The sequence below is a fragment of the Macaca thibetana genome, chromosome 16 (genome assembly GCF_024542745.1).
Source record: "Macaca thibetana thibetana isolate TM-01 chromosome 16, ASM2454274v1, whole genome shotgun sequence".
Classification (NCBI taxonomy): Eukaryota; Metazoa; Chordata; class Mammalia; order Primates; family Cercopithecidae; genus Macaca; species Macaca thibetana.
This window is the reverse complement of record NC_065593.1, coordinates 51,869,361-51,884,566: the sequence shown is the minus strand read 5'-3', so window position 1 is coordinate 51,884,566 and position 15,206 is coordinate 51,869,361. Positions and strand designations below refer to the sequence as shown.

Here is a 15,206-nt window from a genome sequence, read left to right as displayed (position 1 = left end):
AACTCCTGGGCTCAAGTGATCTGCCTGCTTCACCCTCCCAAAGTACTGGGATTACAGGTATGAGCCACCATGCCCAACTGAGTCACCTACATTTTTTTTTTTTTTTTTGAGATAAGAGTCTCGCTCTGTCACCCAGGCTGGAGTACAGTGGAGCGATCTCAGCTCATTGCAACAACCACCTCCCGGGTTCAAACGATATTCCTGCCTCAGCCTCCCGAGTAGCTGGGATTACAGGCGCCCACCACCTCACCTGGCTAGTTTTTGTATTTTTAGTAAAGACCAGGTTTCACCATGTTGGCCAGGCTGGTCTCGAACTCCTGACCTCAGGTGACCCACCTGCCTCAGCCTCCCAAAGTGCAGGGATTATAGGCATGAGCCACCATGCCCGGCCTCACCTACATATTTAACCCAAGAACTTATTAACATGTTTCCCTTTAAGGTAATGCATCTAAGTTTACGTGATAACCCAAAAGTTTCAAACAAGCATCCTACCAATATTTTCCACACAATACATACAATGAAAAACTCTTGAAAAATTAGTGTGATGTGTGCTATCTGAAGTACTGAAAAATGTGCTCGAAGGTTTATAAGCAAACATAGAGAATAAAATAAAAATTTGATGGCAAAACGTTTGGTGATTAAACCTTTGTTATAATTTTGTCTACAACCAAATGTTTGTTTCTTCAGCTTTGACCTTAAGTATATACTTACCTTATAAGTATAAATATAATGTAGAAATTTATACTAACTACATTTATACAACTACTTCAGGGTTCCTTTCCTCATCTTGAGATGAAAAATTGAAGAAAATGTGAAAAAATGCAAACCATGGCTGGTTGTGTACTGCATGAAAAATGGAACATAATCTCACATTTCTTTAACTAAAACAGGGTGCAAAAATGGCATTGCTTCCAAAATAGCAAATTAAAATAATTACTGGAATAAAAATATGGCCCACTTGTGTGAGTGTAATATCAGCTGCTCAAATACTAAAAGAAACAATAGTCTGACCTCATCAAAAAATTGCTGAGTTTTGCGAAGTATAAATTTTAATTCAGTCAGTTCCAGGAAGTTTCTCTTCAGAGCTTCCTGGTTTGTGTTGATTTCCTTCAGTTCATTTTCAATCTTCTCAAAATTGGCCTAGAAGAAAAAAGAAAATAGATTAGGCTAAGCTCAATATGTTTGCTCTGAAAGACAATAAATGAATTCATCCCACATAACTGTCGCCAAGCTGATAGTTCAAAGAGATCTTGGACTTGCCTAGCAAATACTGTGATTTTACTAGAGCAATTTTCTTTATGGAAATTTTTTTGCTTAAGATAATCTTTCCTGAACCGAGGCGGGTGGATCACTTGAGGTCAGGAGTTCGAGAGCAGCCTGACCAAAATGGTGAAACCACGCCTCTACTACAAATACAAAATTAGCTAGGCAAGTTGGCGCATGCCTGTAGTCCCAGCTACTTGGGAGGCTGAGGCAGGAGAATCACTTGAACCCGGGAGGCGGAGGTTGCAGTAAGCCAAGATCACACCACTGTTCTTCAGCCTGGGCAACAAGAGCAAAACTCCACCTCATAAATAAATAAATAAATAAATAAATACTCTTTCCTGGCCAGGCACGGTGGCTCACGCCTGCAATCCCAGCACTTAGGGAGTCTGAGGCGGGTGGCTCATCTGAGGTCAGATTTCAAGACCAGCCTGGCCAACATGGCGAAACCCCGTCTCTACTAAAAATACAAAAAAATTAGCTGGGCGCAGTGGTGCATGCCTGTAATCCCAGCTACTTGGGAGGCTGAGGCAGGAGAATGGCTTGAACCCGGCAGGTGGAGGTTGCAATGAGCCAAGATTGCACCACTGCACTCCAGCCTGGGTGAGAGAGCAAGACTCTCTCTGAAAAAAAAAAAAAAAAAAAGTATTTCCTTTCTAAGTCACTGTGGAAGTAAAAAAAAAAATAGTCTTTCTTTGTTTACACATTCTATTGTATACTTGGTAACTTTCTCAGGAGATTTCAGATGGATAAAATAATTACTGAGAAGTCTACTGGCTGCCCATTTAGTCTGCAAGAATAACCAACTAGTAGATAGGCCAGGTATGGTAGCTCACACCTGTAATCCCAGTACTTTGGGAAGCTGAGGCAGGCAGATTGCTTGAGGTTAGGTGTTCGAGATCAAGCTGGCCAACATGGGAAAATCCCATCTCTACAAAAAATACAAAAAAATTAGCCAGGCATGTTGGCACACAGCTACCGTCTCAGCTACTCTGGAGGCTGAGGCACTAGAACTGATTGAGCCTGGGAGGCAGGAGTTGCAGTGAGCCAAGATGGGGTCACTGTACTCCAGCCTGGGTGACAGCTGTGTCCCAAAAATAAATAAAATAAAATAAAATAAAATAAAATAAAATAAAGTAGTAGATAAATCAACTTACTCCAATAAGGTTTCGATAAACCAATAGACATTTACTTAGTGGCATATAATACTGTTTCAGTGCTGTTTGTCACCATAAAAGAGGGGATAAAGAGGGGATTCACATGGTCTGGCCATAAAAAAAAGAATAAAATCATGTCATTTGCAGCAACATGGATAGAACTGGAGGTCATTATGTTAAGCAAAATAAACAGGGCGCGGACAAATAACACAAGTTTTCACTCATACGTGAGAGCTAAAAAACTTGATCCCATAGAGGTAGAGAGTGGAATGATAGATACCAGAGGCTATGAAGGGTGTGTGGGTTTGTGGGGGGATGAAGAGAGATTGGTTAATGTGGACCAACATACAGTTAGATAGAAGGCATAAGTTCTAATGCTCAATAGCAGAGTAGGGTGCCTATAGTTAACAGCAATGTACAGTACATACTTCAAAATAGCTAGAAGAGAAGAATTGAAATGTTCCCAACACATAGAAATGGTAAATACTCAAGGTGATGGATACTCCAAATACCCTGACTTGATCATTACACATTCTATGTATATACCAAAATATCACATGTACACCATAAATGTGTACAAATACTATCTATCAATAAAAAAGCGAAGGGGAAACCCACTTCAATCCCACCTACAAGAAACAATCAGTAGATAATGCTGTCAAAGTTAGCAAGAATTACTTTACTCTCTATCTGCTCAGGAAAGTAATTTCTGCATTTAAGTAGAAAGAAACTTTTCTGGTTTTCTGAGAAGAACTGTTTACCTCTAAGTCAATCATGTCCCGGGGGAAGGGAACCTCTGGGTTTTCACCGGTGTCCATAATCAGAATGTTAGCTTTTCTTATCTCTTTCTCAACAAATCCTAAAATGACAGAATCAAAACATTCATGCCTACCTGCACATGCTCAAAATTGCCATTATTTAAGGAAAAGAATTAGCATCTAAAGCCTGACTACAAAAAGTTTTATCCAAGAAAGATACTTTATATATATATATATTCGTTTAATATAAAAGAAGCACCTTTTTTCTCCACATCCCTCTTTCTCCAACCTCACATTCTCTGAAGCTACTCCAAAGGGTGGTCATCCCACAACTGCCTTCTTTCTTTCTTCAGGTCTTAACACTGGCCTTCAAGGCCGCACCTCTCCTCCCAACGCGAATGCCACTCCAAAGTATGACAGTTCTGGTTATAGATATTATTGGCAAAGCAGAGTTATGGAAGAAGAGTACAATACAATAGAATATTTGACACTTAACACACTAGTGAGACAACTCCAGATCTAAAGGGGTTCATTAAATTTGAAAACAATCAGATCAGTTTTAAGCATAAAAAATAAAAATGAGGCCGGGCGCGGTGGCTCAAGCCTGTAATCCCAGCACTTTGGGAGGCCGAGACGGGCGGATCACGACGTCAGGAGTTCGAGACCATCCTGGCTAACACGGTGAAACCCCGTCTCTACTAAAAAATACAAAAAACTAGCCGGGCGAGGTGGTGGGCGCCTGTAGTCCCAGCTACTCGGGAGGCTGAGGCAGGAGAATGGCGTAAAAACCCGGGAGGCGGAGCTTGCAATGAGCTGAGATCCGGCCACTGCACTCCAGCCTGGGCGACACAGCAAGACTCCGTCTCAAAAAAAAAAAAAAATAAAATAAAATAAAATAAAATAAAAATGAAAAAGCAGAACAGGTAATAAGGACCCAAAATACCAGAAGAGAAAAGTGTTTCAAGTGACAACTACAACTGTTTTTTAGAGTGGGGACCAATTCACTTATCAGCTAAGCACAAGTTGGCTTAGTAGAGTGGCAAGATCATGGATTTTTGAGTCAGACAGAACAACCTGGCTTCAAATACTGATTCCATCATAACTGTTTACGTTCCAGGGCAAGTCATTAAGCCTCTCTGATCTTTAGTTTCCTCAATCATTAAATAAGGTAATACCCATCTTGAAGGAATGTTGTGGGGGAATGAATAATGTATGTGAGCAAGCTAGCCCTCAATGGAACTTAAATAAATGTTAGTTTCCTCCCTCTTAAATAGCTCAAATTAAAAGGTGGCTCTGCTGACAAAAACTGATGGTGTGCTGGGTCCTATTTCTCAAAATTCTATAATGTAGTTTTGTTTTTGAAATCTCACAAAAAAAATAACCAGTTTTCAGCTTGCAGCATGTTATTTCAAACAAGGTTTCCATTAAGCACTACTTAGCCCAAAGACCACAAAATCTACTCGTATACCAGAAATTCACCTCAGCATCTTAACTGCAAGATTTTTCCTTTTTCTTTTCTCTTATAGCATTTTCTTCCTCTATTAAGAGGACTAATGTCATTAATCTAAGACAAATGATTCATTAAAAGAAAATTACACAAGACCAAAGTGCACATACGAAGCTTTCGATCCATTTCTTCACATCTTCTAACTTCATTCACAAATTTCCGTTGGAAAACATTCACATCTGGATTTAACTGAAAAATAAAAACACAATACCAAACATTGAAATATTGTATCTATTTCTTCTGTTTCTCAAGCAACACATTCTGCAAAGTGAAAAACTAATTTTGTGTAAATGCATGATGCAACACTAATCAAAATTGTCTACTGGTCCGAAAAACTGCTTTACGGCCAGTCACACCAGGTAAGGATAAAAACTTCCTCCTTCGTTGCTGCAACATTACTGGAATGGAGGTAAATTAGGTAAAACACAATGGTACAAAATGTTCTGCCTAGACCAAAAGTCTCAGTGAGCTTCCTTCCCACCACCTAAAATTTGGGCAATGAATATCACAGAAACTCTGTTTTCCTTCTCTCTTTCCAAGCAGAAGAGGAACTTCTCTTGTTTTTCTGTCCCAAGGCCCTCACCTTCTCAGTGACAGGCTTTAGTTTTTTCACTCATACCATAAGTAATTTTCTTTTTCTTTTCTTTTTTTTTTTTTGAGACAGAGTCTTGCTCTGTCACCAGGCTGGAGTGCAGTGGTGCGATCTCAGCTCACTGAAACCTCTGCCTCCCAGGTTCACGCGATTCTCCTGCCTCAGCCTCCTGAGTAGCTGGGATTACAGGTACACGCCACCATGCCCGGCTAATTTGTTTGCATTTTTAGTAGAGACAGGGTTTCATCATGTTGGCCAGGATGGTCTCGAACTCCTGATCTCAGGTGATCCACCCGTCTCGGCCTCCCAAAGTGCTGGGATTCATGCATGAGCCACCACGTCTGGCACCATAAGTAATTTTCAAAGCAATATGACAGATGTTCAGGAATATACAAATAAAAACAAAACAAGTACCTACTCACTAAAAAGCTAGCAACCGGCCGGGCGGGGTGGCTCAAGCCTGTAATCCCAGCACTTTGGGAGGCCGAGGCGGGTGGATCACGAGGTCAGGAGATCGAGACTATCCTGGCTAACATGGTGAAACCCCGTCTCTACTAAAAATACAAAAAACTAGCCGGGCGTGGTGGCGGGCGCCTGTAGTCTCAGCTACTTGGGAGGCTGAGGCGGGAGAATGGCGTGACCCCGGGAGGCGGAGCTTGCAGTGAGCCGAGATCACGCCACTGCACTCCAGCCTGGGAGACACAGCGAGACTCCGTCTCAAAAAAAAAAAAAAAAAAAAAAAAAAAAAAAAAGCTAGCAACCTGGCCAGTCACAGTGGCTCACACTTGTAATCCCAGCATTTTGGGAGGCCAAGGTGGGCGAATCACCTGAGGTCAGGAGTTCAAGTTCAAGACCAGCCTTGCCAACATGGCGAAACCCCATCTCTACTAAAAATACAAAATTAGCTGGGCATGGTAGCGCACACCTGTAATCTCAGCTACTCGGGAGGCCGAGGCAAGAGCATCGCTTGAACCTGGGAGGCAGAGGTTGCAGTGAGCCAAGATCATGCCATTGCACTCCAGCCTGGGTGACAGAGTGAGACTCTTGTCTCAAAAAAATAAATAGGCTGGACGTGGTGGCTCATGCCTATAATCCTACCACTTTGGGAGGCCGAGGCAGGAGAATTACCTGAGCTCAGGAGTTCAAGACCAGCCTGGGCAACATGGCGAAACCCTGTCTCTACTAAAAATACAAAAAATTAGCCGGGCGTAGTGGTACATGCCTGTAATCCCAGCAACTCAGGAGGCTGAGGTACAAGAATCAATTGAACCTGGGAGGTGGAGGTTGCAGTGAGCCAAGATTGTGCCATTGCACTCCAGCCTGGGCAACAGAGCAAGACTCTGTCTCAAAAAATAATAATAATAAATTAATTAAATTAAATAAAAAGCTTGCAATCTAATAGAGAAGGTGAACCCAACCAATAAAATAGCATGTGATAAATTCCATAAAATTAACACAAAGAAAAAACTATATTTACTCAACATTTATGAAGCACCAAATATGTGTCAGATACTGAACTAGGCACTGGGGAAAATACAAAGAATAAGCTATGTCCTAGCTTTGAAAAGTTGAACAACACAATTTATTAGCTTAATCATGTATATGTGTATATATATTATATGCATACACACATAGAAACATACAAACACATTGGCCAGGCACAGTGGCTCATGTTTGTAATCCTAGCACTTTGGGAGACCGAGGCGGGCAGATCATGAGGTCAGGAGTTCGAGACCAGCCTGGGCAACACAGGGAAACCCTGTCTCTACTGAAAATACAAAAAAATTAGCTGGGCGTGGTGGCGGGCACCTGTAATCCCAGCTACTCGGGAGGCTGAGACAGGAGAATCGCTTGAACCTGGGAGGCGGAGGTTGCAATGAGCTGAGATCGCGACACTGCACTCCAACCTGGGTGACAGAGTTAGACTCGGTCTCAAAAAAAAAAAAAAATACAAACACACAACACATACATATCCATGCATTCAACAGTTCTCTCTTCAAGAACTCAATATATTAATATTAGAGGAATCGAAGGCAAAAATTTTTATTAGCGATTAAGATTAATAAGCTATGTCCCGGTCTTCAGCTCTATAGAAGAGACAGATGCAAACCAATTATTACAATTTGTTGTGATAAATGCTATTAAAAAGGAAGTAAAAGATTTGGAAAACTGTTGGCAGTTTCTTACAAAGTTAAACATACACCTACCCAACCCATGACTGAGCATGCCACTACTCAGTTCCCGTTGACCTTTGAACAATGTGGGTTTGAACTCTGCTGGTCCACTAATACACAGATTTTCTTCCACCTCCACCAGCCTGAGACAGTAAGACCAACCCCTCCCTTTCCTCCTCCTCAGCCTCCCTCAATATAAAGACAATAAGGATGAAGAGCTTCATAATGATCTACTTCCAGTAAACACTGTTTATCTTCCATATGATTTTCTTAACAGTATTTTTTCTCTAGCTTACTTTATTCTAATACAGTATACAATACATATAACATACAAAATATGTATTAATCGACTGTTTATGAAATTGGTAGGGCTTCTGGTCAAAAGCAGGCTATCAATAATTAAGTTTTGCGGAAGTCAAAGTTGTATGCAGATTTTTGATTGCATGGGGAGATCAGCACCCCTAACCCCTGCATTTTCAAGGGTCAACTGGGTTTGCTTAAGAAAAATCAAAACCTGTAAGTTAAAAAAAAAGACTTTTACAATAATATTTACTTCAGCTTTAATCATAATAGCCCCAAATGAGTAATGACAAAAGAAAGGATGAAAACATTGTGCTGTATTCATACAATGAACTACTTACTGTTCGGCAATTTTAAAAAATGAACTACAGATACTTGCAAGAAACAGAGGTTGAGTAAAAGAAGTCAGACATTAGAGTTTGCAATTATGAGTCATTTACATATAATTCAAGAACAGGGAAAACTAATCCTATGACGACAGCAATCAAAACAGGTTACCTATTAAGGGTAGCAACTAGCAGTAGACACAGATACTTTTCTGGACTGATGAAAATGTTCAGGCTGGGCCTGGTGGCTCATGCCTGTAATCCTAGCATTTTGGGAGGCCGAGCAGGGGTGGATCACCTGAGGTCAGGAGTTTGAGACCAGCCTGGGCAACATGGTGAAACCTTATCTCTACTAAAATAAAAAAAAAAAAAAATTAGCCGGGCGTGGTGGCGTGTGCCTGTAGTCGCAGCTACACAGGAGGCTGAAGCAGAATTGCTTGAACCCAGGAGGCGGAGGTTGCAGTGAGCCGAGATCGCACCACTACACTCCAGCCTGGGCAACAGAGCGAGATTCCGTCTCCAAAAGAAAAAAAAGTTCCATATCCTGATTGGGGTGCTGCTTACAGAGGTGTATAAAGTTATCAATTCAGCAAATTGTACTCTTAAGATGTGTACATTTCAGCCAGGCACAGTGGGTCACACCAGTAATCCTAGGACTTTGGGAGGCTGAGGCAGGAGGATCGCTTGAGTCCAGGAGTTCAAGACAAACCTGGGCAACATGGCGAGACCCTATCTCTATTTTTTTTCTTAATGTTAAAAAAAATTAACAGAACTAGAAGAAACTGAAATATCTGTTGGCCAGGTGTGGTGGCTCATGCCTGTAATCCCAGCACTTTGGGAGGTTAAGGCAGGTGGATCACCTGAGGTCAGGCATTCGAGACCAGCCTGGCCAACGTGGTGAAACCCCGTCTCTACTAAAAATACAAAAATTAGCTGGGCATGGTGGTGCATGCCTGTAGTCCCAGCTACTCGGGAGGCTGAGGCAGGAGAATTGCTTGAACCCAGGAGGCGGAGGTTGCAATGAGCTGAGATTGCATCACTGCACTCCAGCCTGGGCGACAGAGCGGACTCTGTCTCAAAAAGAAAATCAACAACAACAACAACAACAAAAAACACACATAGGAGAAATAAAAGCAAAAAAAGTAACTGTACGGGTTACCTCTGGGAAGAAAGAGACACTGGAGGTTTCAATTATACATGGAATGTTTCCCTCTTAAGTAGATAGTAGAAACACGGGTGGTCATTATAATATTCCCCCCACCTCTTTTTTTTTTTTTTTTTTTTTTTTTGAGACAGAGTCATGCTGTCACCCAGGCTGGAGTGCAGTGGCATAATCACAGCTCACTAAGCCTCGACCTCCCGGGCTTCAGTGATCCTCCCAAGTAGCTGTAGCTGAGACCACAGGCATGTGCCAGCACACCCAGCTAGGTTTTTTTTTTTTTTTTTTTTTTGCAGAGACAGGATCTCCCTAGGTTGCCCAGGCTGGTCTCCAATTCCTGGGCTCAAGTGATCCTCCTGCCTTGGCTTCTCAAAATGCTGGCATTTCAGGTGTGAGCCATTGTACCTGGCCCCATCTCGTTTTTCTGTATGACTGAAGTACAGCATAAGCAAAAGGAAAGAAGGCTGAATAGAGCCAATAGATGTTAAGAAGGGGGACAACATAGGACCAGATGAAGAACTGCAAATTAAGGATGATAAGTTTTTTGCTGCTGTTGTTTTTTGAGATGCAGTCTCACTCTGTCGCCCAGGCTGGAGTGCAGTGGCGCAATCTCAGCTCACTGCAACCTCTGCCTCTCAGGTTCAGGCGATTCTCCTGCCTCAGCCTCCCAACTAGCTAGGATCACAGGCCTGTGCCATCATGCTAAATTTATTTAGTAGAGATGGGGTTTCACCATGTTGGTCAGACTGGTCTCAAACTCCTGACCTCACGATCTGCCCACCTCAGCCTCCCAAAGTGCTAGGATTACAGGCGTGAGCCACTGCACCCAGCCTAGATTGTCCATATTCTTTAGATAGCTTCTCCAAGTGCCCAGTATAATATTCCAAAATAATGAATATTCAATATATGCTTATTTATATACTACATATCTATAGCTGGATACCTCAAATTTTGTTTTTTTAAAAGGTACTACTATATGGAAAAACTGCAATATATTTTTTAAATACCTTGCTATTGGTGTTAAAGAGCCCAAAACCAAAGTGAAAGCCTTGGTCAGGTTAGTCTGGTAACCTCTCCCTGCATCCCAATTACCTGGAGAATGCTTAGGATTGTTCTGAAAGTAAGAGCTAGCAAAAGCATGGAAGGATTGGCACAAAACATTCTCACCTTTAGAAAGACAACTCAAAATGTGGATTCTGCCAATAGGAAGCCAGTGCTATAATGTTATTTTTGCAAATAAAAAAACAAAACATTCATCATAAGACATCTGACCACGATAACAACAGAGTTCAGCAGTAATCAAGTCACAGCCCCACAACTACTTACGTCACGAAACTGAACCTTTCCAAGTTCTCCTAATTCACTGACACAACAATAAGCAGCTTCTGACTGTAGAAAAAGCTGGGCCAGTGTCATTTCTTCACTCCGGAAAAGCTCCCCCATGGTGGCAGAAGGTACCAGTCAAGTGGGTACCTGGATTTCTCTCCAATCTGAAGCAAAGAGAAATGACATAACTTTGGAAATTACCACAAGGGCTAAGAGCAAATGACACCCCACTAAGGCTCTTGCATTTACATTTCTTCCACCCCATGAGGACAGGTCAACAACTGTTTTGACACCCTATCTAGAAAGATGGAAAGGAGAAATTGCAAGGGCAGTTCCTGAATCCTGTTCCACAGAGTGCCAGATGAAAAGTCACTTCCGTTCCAGTCAACATCAGGATCAAATGACAACATTTTGGGCAACTCAACATATAAGAATGTATCCAGATTAAAGACAGGAACTGAGAACCTCAAACAACTCTTTAAATACCCAGGACACAATATTGAGGCAGTGACTTTCACACTGTTCAATCTGTTTTTGCTAGTGCAGGAAACAAACAGAAGAGGCCTTGATTACCTCTCATAAAGATGTCTGCCTTGTAACTATCCTTCTCCCTTCTACTGACAATGCGCATTTCTAAAAGCCCAAAGTTCTGGCACTATCCTAAAGCTATGGCTACACTAAAGGGGTTAATCTTCCAGATTCCTCAGAAAATAGTGTTTCCCCCTTAGGAATTCAAACAAATAACTATTATCTGGCAAAAGCAACCAGCTTGCATATTAAGCTCAATTTCAAATCAAGCATGACAGGAACACACTGATAATGACAAAGCAGTTTTATCAAGCCACAAAGAATAAGCCTTCTACCTCTGCAGCTTTCTGTTTCTCATCCCTACCTTCAAGATTAATTACATTCTTCCATCTGTCAAATCTGATGAGCCAATAAAGGTTTCGTTTTAGGGCTGTCTTACTGTAGCCGGGTATGAGACAACTGGCGCTATCAGTGGTCCTGAAACTGCAATTATTTATTCTCTATCAGCTAATGTTTAAGGCACAGCCTGTCCAGTATCCAAACTCAGAAAAATGTACAGTATTTTTAGTGTCATAAGGGCATCTATGTTGAGTACTGATAGATGAGTCTGACATCAAAGGAAGATGTACTCTTCTAGAAGGCTGGGAGACATTTTGAGAAATCGGAACGAACAAACCTTTGTGCATGTGATGTTCAAGACAGTAACACACGCTCAGACATAAGCAAGGACTTCTCAAGAGAATATGTAGGTTGACGTTAAGATTCTGTACATCTGAATCATCCAAATCAGCTGTTACCGGCACCACCCTTCAACAAAGAGAGATTCTACAACCTCTAAACACATAAAATGAGGCCTGATCAGCAGAGTTCTGGGACTGTGGATAATGATAAGCCTCCAATGAGTCGCCTCCCTCCTCCTGCTCTTTAAAGATCACAGGTCTCCCAAGAGTATCTCTATAGCAATGGAGGCTAACAGAAAACTAATTAGGCCAAAGTAGTCTGGACGATCACAAAACAAAATATGAAGAAACAGCAATTCTGCAAAAGATGAGTCCAACTACAGCGCCCCTGCGCCCTGCCTCGAAGAATCTCACTCCTGTCATCCGGTCCTCGCCTCCTCCCACGGTATTCACCTGCTTCATTTCCTGTCTACCCAATGAGCAGGAATTCTCTGGACCCAGGCACAAGAGCAGGAATTCTCTGGACCCAGGCACATCTACTTCGGGATGGGAAAAAAGGAGAGGAAAACCCCCAAACTGAGAGACCCTTTAAGAAGCCCCCTAAATTCTTCTGCCTATCCAATAACCTCCCGTTCCTCCGCCCACCCCTTGAAGCAGGGAAGGGATTCGGGGCTTCCAAAGGGCAGTGAGCCTCCGGTTCCTCAGGACAGAAGAGGTGCCCAAGGAGGAGGCGAACCCCCATTTTATCTCGAAGACTTAAGATCCCTGCCAATTCCTTTGACAATCAAGGGGGCTCTTAGAAGGATTTCCTACGTCCATCGAGGGCCGCTCCCTGTTGCACTAAACCTACAGCCCCAACTCACCTCCAACCGCCGCCACAGCAGCCGCCACAGCAACCGCCGCAGCCAAGCCCGCAGCCTCCGCGGCTCCGGGAGCGGCGCTTCGACGTCAGTGCGTCCGCAAAGCCCCGCCCCTGCGCCGCCGCCGGCCCCCGCCCCCGCCCCCGCCCCCGCAATGACCTCATTCCAGTTGGCCAATGGGGCGTGGCCTTGTCTGGGCTGCAGCGGTGCGAAGTCACGGGGATCGCAGGCGAGACTCGGCAAGCTGACGCCATCTTGGCCCTTGTGCTGTGTCTCCAGGCTGCGGAGGGTTAGTAGGAGGGGCTGGAGTTGCAGGTGCTCGAGGCCTTAAGTTCCTGAGCCTCCCTGAATCCTTTTTCCTTACCCCTTATACTGAGGCAAGGTTGTCTTTTCTCTTTCTTTTTTTTCTTTTCTTTTTTTTTTGATGAAGTCTCACTGTGTTGCCCAAGCTGGAGTGCAGTGGCGTGATCTCGGCTCACTGCAACTTCCACCTCCTGGGTTCAAGCGATTCTCCTTCCTCAGCCTGCCAAGTAGCTGGGACTACAGGCACGCACCACCATGCCCGGCTAATTTTTGTATTTTTTTTTAGTAGAGACGGGATTTCACCATGTTGGCCAGGCTGGTCTCGAACTCCATACCTCGTGATCCACCCGCCTCCGCCTCCCAAAGTGTTGGGATTACAAGCGTGAGCCACCACGCCCGGATTTATTTTTTATTTATTTATTTATTTTTAAGATGGTCTGTTTCCCAGGCTGGAATGCAATGGTGCATTCTCGGCTCACTGCAGTCTCCGCCTCCCGGGTTCAGGCGATTCTCCTGCCTCAGCCTCCCTAGTAGCTGAGATTACAGGCGCGTGCCACGCCGCCTAGCAATTTTTGTATTTTTAGTAGAGATGAGGTTTCGCCATGTTGCCCAGGCTGGTCTCGAACTCCTAGCCTCAAGTAACCCACCCGCCTCGGCCTCCCAAAGTGCTGGGATTACAGGTGTGAGCCACCGCGCCCGGCCCTCTCTTTATTTTTCATATCGAAAGAATGAATTCACACATACACACCCAAATAATTAATGTCTTCTCTATTTTCTTTTTTTTTTTTTTTTTTTTTGTTTTTTTTTGTTTTTTTTTTTTTTTTGAGACGGAGTCTCGCTCTGTCGCCCAGACTGGAGTGCAGTGGCGCGATCTCGGCTCACTGCAAGCTCCGCCTCCCGGGTTCCCGCCATTCTCCTGCCTCAGCCTCCGGAGTAGCTGGGACTACAGGCGCCCGCCACCACGCCCGGCTAATTTCTTTTTGTATTTTTAGTAGAGACGGGGTTTCACCGTGTTAGCCAGGATGGTCTCGATCTCCTGACCTCGTGATCCGCCCGCCTCGGCCTCCCAAAGTGCTGGGATTACAGGCTTGAGCCACCGCGCCCGGCCGTCTTCTCTATTTTCATATCCAAAGAATTCACACACACACACACACCACCCTTTCCCTTTCCCCTTATTTTACAGATGAGAACATTTAAGCCCCAGACCGGGGAGAGGCTAGCTTTAGATCCTGTAGTGGAGTATTTAATGGGGTCTCATTCGCATAAGTATGGAAAACCTGTCTTTAAATGGTACATGGTTCATGCCTTCCAGCAACTTCCCCGGGTCTATTTTTCTCTATTTAACAGGAAAAACCTCATCAGACCATATGTTGTGAAAGTACATTTCAGTCTTGTTTGGTAGATTCATGTGGGCTCATTTGACCACTTAAGAGTTTTCAATTCCTCAAATTTATTTTAAAAACATTTTTTATGGCTTGTACTCTTGTAAATTAAATATCGAAAAACGTTTTTAAACTCTAAAATGATACCTGTTATTTTTTAAATGCCATTATCAAATATCGATACTGATTCCCTTTTCTTGCCTTTTTAAGGAAGAGTGGGATCTCAGGTCATTTGTGATAACCAGAATCGTTTATGATAACCAGAATCAGGAAAAACTCAGAAAACCGGTTATTCAGTCTCCCTGGGTGGTGGAACCCTATTGAAATTCAAGTGTGATGAGGGAGATATTCCAGATAAAAACTTGTTGCTGATAATTTTGTCAACCTGAAAAAAAAAAATAATCAAACCTGCTTTACCAACCTAAACAAAATAATAAGGGGGCAAAAATGGATGTTCTATTTGAATTTATTGTCTCATTGTGAACGAAGATATAAATTGACTTTGATACAATCTTAAGACACAGAGTCTTAGAGAGAGCCATACCCTACTTCTCCCTGCTGCCTAGCTGTCAACTCTTCTGGCAAGACAGATAGGCACCCACATTTGAAAGCCTGCCAAGTTAGAGAAAACTATTACACAATGTCATTTCCTTCCTCTGAGAGTTAAAAAAAAAATTAACCTCAGTCAGCTGCTTGCTAACCACAAATTTTTCACACTCCACTTTTAAGACAGCCTTTCCTCTGGACTTACTTCAATTCCCTTGAACTCTTTTCATAGCTTCTTTGAAAGAATATTGTTTCAGAACTCTTTTTCTGTTTGCTTCCACCTCCTGCCATCAATCCTTCCTTGGTGTTCTATTTATTTTCCCTCCATGCTCTCTTCCTTGATGG

At 43.0% G+C, this 15,206-nt stretch overlaps 1 protein-coding gene across 1 annotated transcript in view; it reads right to left on the bottom strand.

Annotated features, from left to right (window-relative positions):
- Window positions 1–15,206, bottom strand: part of ATP6V0A1 (ATPase H+ transporting V0 subunit a1) — a 360,020-nt gene that overhangs the window by 53,270 nt on the left and 291,544 nt on the right. Inside the window, exons 2-6 of the mRNA XM_050762605.1 lie at window positions 12,634–12,700; window positions 10,563–10,726; window positions 4,796–4,874; window positions 3,182–3,279; window positions 1,012–1,140 (exon numbers count right to left, since the gene is read on the bottom strand). Coding sequence (XP_050618562.1) covers window positions 1,012–1,140; window positions 3,182–3,279; window positions 4,796–4,874; window positions 10,563–10,679 — 423 coding nt within the window. The 5' untranslated portion in view covers window positions 10,680–10,726; window positions 12,634–12,700. The remainder of the gene's footprint in view (window positions 1–1,011; window positions 1,141–3,181; window positions 3,280–4,795; window positions 4,875–10,562; window positions 10,727–12,633; window positions 12,701–15,206) is intronic.